The sequence below is a fragment of the Penaeus japonicus genome, unplaced genomic scaffold (assembly GCF_977035675.1).
Source record: "Penaeus japonicus unplaced genomic scaffold, GWHDUDI00000001_assembly GWHDUDI00000005, whole genome shotgun sequence".
Taxonomy (NCBI): Eukaryota; Metazoa; Arthropoda; class Malacostraca; order Decapoda; family Penaeidae; genus Penaeus; species Penaeus japonicus.
In genome coordinates, this window is record NW_028234407.1 from 32,893,248 (window position 1) to 32,903,247 (window position 10,000).

Here is a 10,000-nt window from a genome sequence, read left to right on the forward strand (position 1 = left end):
GTGACTTTTGAAGTTCTGACCTGGAATGCTTTGGCCAATGGTCATATGTATTCATTTTCCTTCATATCAACCCTTTCATATTCAGGCAAATCACATCACATAGTACCAGTTGCTATTTGCTCTTTTGCAATAGATTGTTGAAACATTTGAACACAAAAGAGAGACAGAAGAAATCAAACAGGATAATATGTCTCCTTTTTTTTAAACGGTGGAATTTTATTTTAATTATATTTTTTCATTCTCTCCTACATATAGCTTCTGTTACATCTTCTCATAGTTTCTCAGTCAATTCTAACTCAGTCTATTGGTCTACAATTACCTGAAAAAGAATGTTTCTATTGTTGCAGCAAAAGTTATGGAACAAAGTTAAATGTTAAGTATCACCACAACTAAACTATTCTCACTCAGTTTCAGAAAATACTAATTCCTTCCTGCTCTTTGGCTCTGCTGTTTTCAAGATCTACATGCCTGAACAAATAATGTATTATCAGATACAAAAAGTCATGTTTGTATATGGGGGAATATTTTTCTGTCAACAACGTAAATTATGTGTAATGATAACCGATATATTATGAAAAGTAATCAAATGAATTTATATACATATTCACTTATAATTACACTGAGTTACAGTTTTTCTGTTTCATATTCATTATCTTATAATGTATCTAACATTTCTGTCTCCTTGTTATTCTACAAATATATCACTATAAGTAAATGAGTTCGTTCTTAACCCTATGACGACGGTGGTGCCCCACCGTAGTGACACAGCCAATCTCCCTAAATGGTTGTGTCATGCGGTGACATATTGCAAATATTGCAATTGCCCGCAATAGAGCCCGCTCGTAGAGTAATAGCCTCAGATTAGTCACTACAAGCATGAGCACTATGTATTATCAACATCTGAGATTACAGATCATTTACATAATCTAAATTGATCAATACTCTATTATATAAAGCAATTTTTCAAAATGCTCCACAATACATTATCACCACAGGCTACTGACATTTTCTTTCACTCTAATTGATATATCAATATAAGAGATACATCAGTCTAACATGCAGAGTATACTGGATCTCAGATTCAGTTTCATCTTTTGAAAACTATACTTAAGGATTTGCATAATTCATTGTATGCATGACAATTTTACCCACTCTAATCATTGTCCAACTGTTCAAGATTAATGAAAATAATCATTTGAAAGGATAATCATCACTATCATACTAGAAAAATCATCAAAATCCTGATTGCTAATTCTATGATTATTCTAGATTTTTTTTTCCTCTCTCCACTGATCAACACTCCACAACACTATTTTAAGCATGTCTATTAGCTAAATTCTGGCTGCATCGTAGTAGAGGCTGGATCATGTGGATTAACTTCTAGGGAGTTTTCAAGCTTCTCTGTAACATATGCATCTATGTGAAGTTATTCTATCTCTATTGGGGAATGAAAAATACTTCCACTCTAATTATGCATAGTCAGCAAAAATCACAAACAATGAGAACGTCTAAAAATGCAACATACAGCTCATGAAGCAAGCATCGTCTAAGACAGCATTACCTTGTGACACTAGTACGGCAAGACCTCAAATATATTAAAATGTTGTCAAATAATAACATGAGCTAATTAAGACAGATATGTAACTCACATTAAACTTTTTAAATCTTGAGTAAAAGATTCTATTTCTATTTCTCTTATTATTTTGGTGCATAACTGTGTGATCTATTGGATAAATGGAGGGTATATAATTATGTGTCCATCTATTTGGCACTGCAAGTACCTAAGGAACTCTACATGTAATTGATACAGGGCAATTAATCCACCCAGACCGGTTTATGGTGCAACACAGAGTTTGGTGAACTGCTTTTTAAACTGTTCTAGGTTCTGCAAACCTAAAAGATCTAGGTTGTCTGGAATAGTATCTGGCAAAAAGGGGATTTTCACCTAACCTCAGGATTCAAGAATGCTAACATCAGGGATGTGTCACTAATGACTTGATGCACAAAAATGGACTCTTACTCTTTCGCCTTCCACGAAGACAGATACACTGCAAGAATTCAATTCCCATCATGTGAGACTTTTATAGCTATCATTTGTCAGACAAAATCTATAATTTCTTTGCTTTCAATCTCACAATCAGAGTAGAAATGTCAACTAACACTGAAAAAACGATGTCAAATTTATGTGAACATGAATGTAAATTCAAGCAAACCCATGCAATGCACTCAGGTACCCACACCCTTAGACACCTTTAAAAGTTTTTTTTTTCCTAAAAGAGAATAAGTATCATTCTTTTGACTTCATACTGATGATAACTTATCAAAGTAGAGAAAATAACAAAAAGCAGTGCATTTCTAACTTAATATTGCTGTGAGGAAGCATAGAAAGAAAATCCACTTTTCTTATTTGTTTCAGGCATTACCATGAAGCATACCTGACAGTACCATAAAATGCTGACCATCATCCAAGCATATTGTGTGGTGTCAAAAGCAATTATTGAAGCAAAAATCTATGTAAGCAGTGTTTGAAAATTATAAAGCAAGAGGTGAAGGCTTACTGGTGATACAAAATGATTTCCAACATTTTTCCATTAATGCTCTTCATAACTGGCTTCTCACTTTACTCTACTTCACCTTCATAAATTTACATGAAAATAATCCATTACCAAACCAGACTACAATCAACCCCGATTTCTGAACTCCTCTGAAAAGGCTTTCAATAAACCCAAGAGAGCGGAGGACTTCTATGAATCTCACTTACCGTCGTCTCCTCAAAGCGTTGTTTTGGCCAGGCAAACCAAAGAAACCACGTGGAATGACCATCTGGGGGTTGCCTCTCGCAGGCCTAGACTTGCCTAAGGCCGAGAGTGAGGACAAATGGGCAGCATAACCATCACTTAAGACCTGGAACATTAAGATATGATAATTCAAAATCATGGCTTCTTATGTAATACTGAAAAGTATATGCTCCAGTGTAAACAAATTATTTTTCTCAAAATGTACAAGCATATGTAAATGTATCAATCACTTGACATTTCTTTCTTGTTGCTCTTCAGCTTATCATGGTAAAAATAATATGTAGCCCTAAAAGATTATTAAATGCATTCATTTACCTGTGCATTTGCATGTTGCTTTTTGCTGGCCTTCCCCACAATATAAATCTGCCCTGTCTTCAGGCCAAGATTGTTATATACAGTTATGTCCTTCGAACTTCCATATGCTGCCACAATGACAATTGCATGATCCTAAAAGGAAATAAACCATATGAATGTTAGGAAATAGACTTAACACTATTGATAATGCAAAGATTCCTTATCGAAGTCCAAAAGAAGTCATTAAACCAAAAAGGGCCTCCATACCTGGATCAATCCTCGAAGATATTCAGCTTTATGTGCCAGCGGGTCTCTGGTGAGACCATCGGCAAAGGATACAAGGCCATGAGGGAAGTTGTGCTGGGCCAGCCACGACACAACCTTCTGCTGCTGCATGTCTGGCCGGCCGGTCACATAGATGATCAAGTAACCAAGTTCTTGCCAGTGTCTGTAAATACATATGGGCTTTAGCTTGAATTTGTAAATGTATGTCTCTCCACAAAGCCCTTGTCCACGATAGGTGTTTTGAGATATAGGATGAGATGTAGGCATAAAATAGGATTATGATAAATTGGTAAATTACCTAACCATAAGCATTTTAAAAATGACAGAGATGATTAATAAAGGAGATAGCAGAAAAAGAGGCTGGAAGAATTGGAAGACTTTTCTTTCTTTAATGATACATAAATTTTGAGAAGATCTCGGAAACTTACCGGACGACATCAACAGCTCCTGCTCGGACTTTAGGATCCCTTCCAGTTACTGACACTGATGCGGTGAAAGACCCATCAATACTAAACACAACACACTCAGTTTTGGGGGGTACAACAGTCAAGTAAAGAGTAGCACTGGTGTGGTCACCTCTGAAAGAACATAATATGAACATTATAAAATGAGTTCAATCAACTGATTATTCCTGGAGTATCAGGATCACTACATAGTGTAATAAAATCACCTTTATAATCTTCTTAATTTACTTCAGAAAAGATAAGTAAATGTTCATTTAAATTTGTTGCTTCAAGCTGAACTGCTAAGCTTCACCCTTCCTTCACCTAAGCACCTTCTACTTTTCTATAAATGTATGTAGTTATATTAAAAAAAAAAAATTAGTTGCTTCTGATTTATCTTGCCTAGAAATAATTCAATTAGTACTTTGTAAAGACAAGAATAGGTTCATAACTTCATACAAATAAGAAAGAAGAGAAAAAGAAATAAGAGAAGACTATCCTCTTCAGCATTTCTGAACCATCACCCTTTAAATTACTCAATGTGAAATCAAAAGTCCATAAATATCATCATAAAACTACAATCACAGTGAAGCAATAATATCCCCCCTTACTCGTTTCTTAATACTACTTCATCAGTGGGTGGTAAAATGCTCTTATCACATTGATAAAAAGGCAGACAAACCCTTTATACTGAAGTTTACAGGGTTTTTGCCACTTATCATTTAAGTTAGTATCAGCAAAAAGATGGAAGAAATCCATGATAACTACATACAAAATAATCTTGGAAGCTGAAATCTGTTCTCCCAACTTGTAAAAATCCCCAAACCTTTGATGTCCTATGCTCAAGAACACTACCAGAACTATCCTTCATATCTTTTATCCCAAGCATGTGAAGGGGACAGTTCAAAAGCAAGTAAGTATCAGCAAAACAATAAACAAAATCCTCAAAAGTGCCATGATAACGACATAGGATACAATCTTGGAAGCCGAAATCTTGTTCTCCCAATTTGTAAAATCCCCAGACTTTTGACACTCTCTGCACGAGAACACTACCAATGCCACACAAATGCCACCTGCCCCTTTCCACCATCACAGCATGCTTTAAGTTGGAGAAAAACAGTGAAATTCCAGCCCACCACACAAACACAATAACAAAATGACCTCACTTAAAAATTTCTGGCCCAAACTGCTGGCTGTGGCAAGTTTCCTGGGAGCTGAAGAGATCCCAAATAAAGGTATTATGTAAGGTACTTGGTCCATGTGAATTAATTATCTTGTAAAGTAAGAAATCCTCATTGGGTAACTATGTAAAGTAATTAGTCTGTGTGGATTATGTAAGGTAATTAGTCTGTGTGGATTAACTATGTAATTAGTCTCCTTGGATTAACTACATGAAATAATTAGTCCCTATGAGGTAACTATATGAAACAGTTAGTCTGGATGGATTACTATGCAAAGTAATCAGTCTACACTAAATAACTATGTAAAGTTATTGATCTACATGGGATAATAATGTCCAAGTAATCAGTCCTGTATCCAAATTACATCAAAACAAATTAGGTAATCGAATACAAAAGTAAAATACACAAATTTAGCTTTGTGATGCACAGGTACACTTTTATCTTCGATACCAATTATCTGAATTATGACTTAAATACTTTGCATCCCTTATCCGCCCCATTTTCCTTGACTTCTGCTACTTCTGAAAGTTTCTCACCCATTATCTGCCAAATAAGTCACAACATAAAATATTTGATCTAAAATATTTGATGCATCTAAAACACCCTGCTGAATCTTTATAATTAAATCTCTTACAACAAAATCTCATATTAACTGACCTTCAAAATTATTTCCATAAAAAATATAATGTAAATTGTACATCTACATTTATCTACCCAAATAATTTCAGTACTATGTTACGTATTAAAAAATCCAGATTGAGTTAATTATACACACTAAAATTGAGATCTCAAGATATTCCACATGATGTGAAAAGTTCTTTCATGAAAAAAAAAAAAAACATAATTCATATCTATAACCTCACATTGTATATACTTAAAAATAAATACTTTCTACTTTCCTGCTCTTGTCCACTATGACACCTAATTTTATGTTGTCATTTAAGAGATACTTTTGCATTTATTTTCCCTTTAGGAAATAGCTCAATCTATTTCCTTCCAACTTTACTGTTGTATTTCAGCCCATGGTCCACTACATATGACAAGTCTCTAATATGTAATCTTATCTACACAATAGCTACAGCTCCCAATCTCTCCTTCCCACTTCTGAGAAAATCTGGACATGAAAATTTGGTTAAGAATAGGACTTACTTACTTAGGACTTCAAATTGAAGAGTTGAAAAGGACTTACCGGACAATCATTTTCACAGGATACATCCCAAAACCAAGAGCTTTCTCTGGAGCAATAGTGAATGATATACGCCCATTCTTGTCTGTTACTTCCGTGCTTATTTGCTGCCAATCGCCTCCTGGGGGATCTCGCATAATGTGAATGTCCACCTTTTCACCTGAGAGAAAAAGAAAAAAATTAAGAATTCAAAACAAAATAATCATATTTCTATTAATAATCAGTAACATTTGCATAACATTTACAACATCCTAATTAACCCATTAACGACGGGGCTGTTTTGGCTTTTCGCCCACACTGGCCGCGGCCAAGTGCTATGCGCCCAATTACCCAGCACACCGACCAGGAGGATAGCCATGACGAACTATCATCCCTGGAGGCTGGCACTGTCACCACTTGTGATATCTTGTCACCCATCGTTAATGGGTTAATACATACCATTATAAAAGATTATCTTTGTATAGATTTATCTCTTCCTAACTATCATAATAAAAAATCAAAGACAAATCACATATAAGTGATATCTAATCTTTAATCCCTACTATATTTTACAAAAAAAAACAAACTTTCTACTTCATTCAAAGACAATTTTGACATCTACAGTTTTTTCTTTCTTTTTTCATCAGAAAGTTATGGGAAAGTATGTGGGAGGGGCAGGGAGAGCGGTCAAGGACAATATAAACACTGTATTATTCAACTGGCTACCTAACAAATTACTTTAGTCTTTAGTTAATGTATTGGCATATGCTATTGCACAAGTACTTTTATATAATAATTAATTCATACAATTAATCAAAAGTACATTAAACCTTCACTAATCCAACAAGAGAAGTGACGAAAGGATAAGTTATATCACCCACAATAAGATTGTCAAGACCAACAGTGTGAGAGTTGACTTATAAAGAACGACAGTGGAGGAAGCCAGTCTGGCCAAGTATACTGATAAAAGAGCAGATTATATGTACCTGAGAGAGCAACCATATCTAGAGGTCCATACATGAATCTTGCTTGTATGCACTGTGGGGCACCTTCACGCACAATGACATCATTCCCTCTGTGATTAGCAGCAACATTCTGAACGAGAGACAATATAATATTAGAATCCTTTACAGTTTTAGAGTGTTTGTTGCCATATGATCCATAAATATCTACAAATCGGCCACATACACATACAAACATACACACACACACCTTAATCTTGACAGAGGTCCTTTTCTTCATCCATTTCTCCCTGGGCTGTGTGGGGGAGAACACTGGCAGATCTTTGTCATCTGCTGTAAGAGCTGCATGATCTGTTCTAACCAGCTACGATAAAAGAAAGAAAAGTGTCAGTATATACATGTGTATTATTGGACATTATAAATGGGGAATTACTAATACCAATGAAAGCAGGAGATTAACCCTTTTGAGACAAGCCATGTCTTAAGATGTTCAGCCTGGGCTAGGCATCTTGTCATGTTTTCTGCTATTTTCTAGACATATGGTATAATATATCAGCAAAGTGATACAAATTATCATTTGGTATGATTGCTTAGTTACACAACTAAGGGAACATCTAGCTTGTATTTTGAACAAACAAAAAAAAAAAAACATATATATAGTGTAAAAGTGATCCAACCCCATGGAAAATGCCCTTAGCAGAAGAATGTAAAACTTGGGATTTCATCATACCTGTCTGAGAATGAATGCAATCACATCTGAAGACTCCCAGTACGATGCGTGGAATAGATGAGGCAGGGAGTTGGTTGGGAAGTTTGCCAAGCCCTCAGGGCAGTAGAGGGCATAATCCAGACGTTTTGTTCCCCACCAGCGTTGACTCACTGCAAAGAATGAATTTCAGGAATTGCTACTTTTCTTTCCATTTACTCTCTTGTTTATCCACATACTATAATCAACTATTATGATTTACCTTTATTTGATACTTGTATATGATCTTTCCAAATTTGCCAAAGAAAATGTGAAAAATGTTACATTTATAATAAGGTGTTTTAATAAGGAAGAATAAATAAGTAAGAACATAACTTTCCAGTGTTTTAGGCAGATACTGCAACAATATAAAAAAGGAACACAATATCAACAGTACATTCCATGTGGGTTTTCATATCACATCATTGTAGTTATCTAGTTTGTATCAAGTTATCAAAATCTTGTTTTGCAGAAAATCTCATAAAAATAAAAAGTGAACATGCTGCTTGGATAAGAAAATGGAGCAAGTTCAAAGAAACGTGAAGCCAAGTAGCAAAATAGGAAGTTCTTAAATGATTATTCACAGATCAAAACCATACAATAATACTACAAGAAGAAAACTTACAAGCATTAATTGTAGCAAGGGGGACAGTATCTGCCATTCCCGACATGGTGGAAAGAATCGAGGCATCTGACATCCTTCGTGACTGCCCCGCTAATGATGGGGATCCAGTGGCTCCTCCAATGTCCAGGAACACCTCGCCATGAGTCTGAATACACTCCACTGACAGAGAAAAAAAAAGATTAACTAAGAATAAATGCTGCAAAACCATGACATAACTGTCTGGTCTCTACTTATGTCTTGAACTCCACCCTTCTTATTATCACGATTTCAGGAAAGAGAAAGAGATATGAAATAAAGCTCTTAACCCTTTCCCGACGGGGCACTCGCTACGCGAAGACCCCTATGCCGGGCGATTGCAATATTGTATTGTAATTATCACACTGGCATGACGCCCCGGCATCGGGAGTTTGGCTGTGTCACACGAGTGTGACGCACCGTTGTCATAGGGTTAAGCACCACCACTACAAAACAGGAACCAAATACAAGTATCCTTACACAGATGTGTTGGGTTGCCATCTCCGAGAGGGTACTTCGTGTAGCGTGGAATGGTGATTGGAGGGAGTAAGGAAAACCTGGCAGAGAGTAAAGGCTCCAAGCGGACAGCCAGCGGATCCGTTGGGTGGAATAAGTTATACACTTGTTGGCAAGCTGGTCTTTGTATCATACCTGATGGAGAGAATGGAATTTGTTGACAGCGTACATACATGTATCTCAAGGTCAGGCAAAATATTATTTTTATTCTGTCTTTCAAAAATGCCAGATTTGCACTTTTACAGGCTGTGTTTTTTTCCTAAATAAAGAAATGGAAAAATAGTTAAAATATTTTATTTATGCAAAAATGAGCTGTGGATATTGATAGTACTATAAGGCTAAGCTAGGGATACTCTATGGTAGTCATAGCAGATAAAGAAATCATAAATATCATTAAATTAATGATGACAAGATTATATTCAAAGTATAGAGCATACATATACATGTAAGCAGTTAAACATCAGTAATATCCTACATTGGATTTCAATGACTCTTTACTTATGTAAAAATGTACACAATTATAGTTATTTGATTATTAGTGTGAAATAGAAAGTATTCAAAAGTGAAGAATGCACGGAAATGCAAAAATGATGTTAACAATATGGTAGCCACACAAAGAACAATGCTATCTACCCCTTTTTATGTAAGTTCACTACCCCTTTCTATATAAGTTTTTATGTAACCTTTTAAAAAGTTTCCTTAACCCCTTGGGACCTAGTTGCTACTATCATGCAGGATCTCTTCAAAACTGGTAGGCTATTTCCCTAGGAATTTTTTGCTGTAAATGAGACTGCCAACTACTTAAGTCTCTGGCAGTCTTTTAAGTTGCCTCCAACCACATTTCCCTTACATCCCAATACCCCCATTTCCCTTGTGCACCCTCCTCTCCCCTTAACCAATTACAAAGTCATGTTTCCCACCTCTATTTTGCTATTAATGGAAAATAATGAAATAGTCATTCTGACACTGAA

At 35.6% G+C, this 10,000-nt stretch overlaps 1 protein-coding gene across 34 annotated transcripts in view; it reads right to left on the reverse strand.

Moving 5' to 3' along the window:
- The window catches only part of rdgB (retinal degeneration B), a 175,927-nt gene that overhangs the window by 13,075 nt on the left and 152,852 nt on the right, over positions 1 to 10,000 (reverse strand). For all 34 annotated transcript variants that reach the window (XR_015191065.1, XR_015191064.1, XM_086537291.1 and 31 more), the window contains 10 exons: positions 8,994 to 9,164; positions 8,499 to 8,657; positions 7,859 to 8,007; positions 7,379 to 7,492; positions 7,153 to 7,261; positions 6,191 to 6,347; positions 3,806 to 3,955; positions 3,360 to 3,540; positions 3,114 to 3,245; positions 2,762 to 2,904 (listed from right to left, as the gene is read on the reverse strand). Coding sequence is in view for 32 of the 34 variants with exons in the window: in XM_086537291.1 (XP_086393417.1) it covers positions 2,762 to 2,904; positions 3,114 to 3,245; positions 3,360 to 3,540; positions 3,806 to 3,955; positions 6,191 to 6,347; positions 7,153 to 7,261; positions 7,379 to 7,492; positions 7,859 to 8,007; positions 8,499 to 8,657; positions 8,994 to 9,164 (1,465 nt within the window). In the remaining 2 variants the exon portion in view is untranslated. The remainder of the gene's footprint in view (positions 1 to 2,761; positions 2,905 to 3,113; positions 3,246 to 3,359; positions 3,541 to 3,805; positions 3,956 to 6,190; positions 6,348 to 7,152; positions 7,262 to 7,378; positions 7,493 to 7,858; positions 8,008 to 8,498; positions 8,658 to 8,993; positions 9,165 to 10,000) is intronic.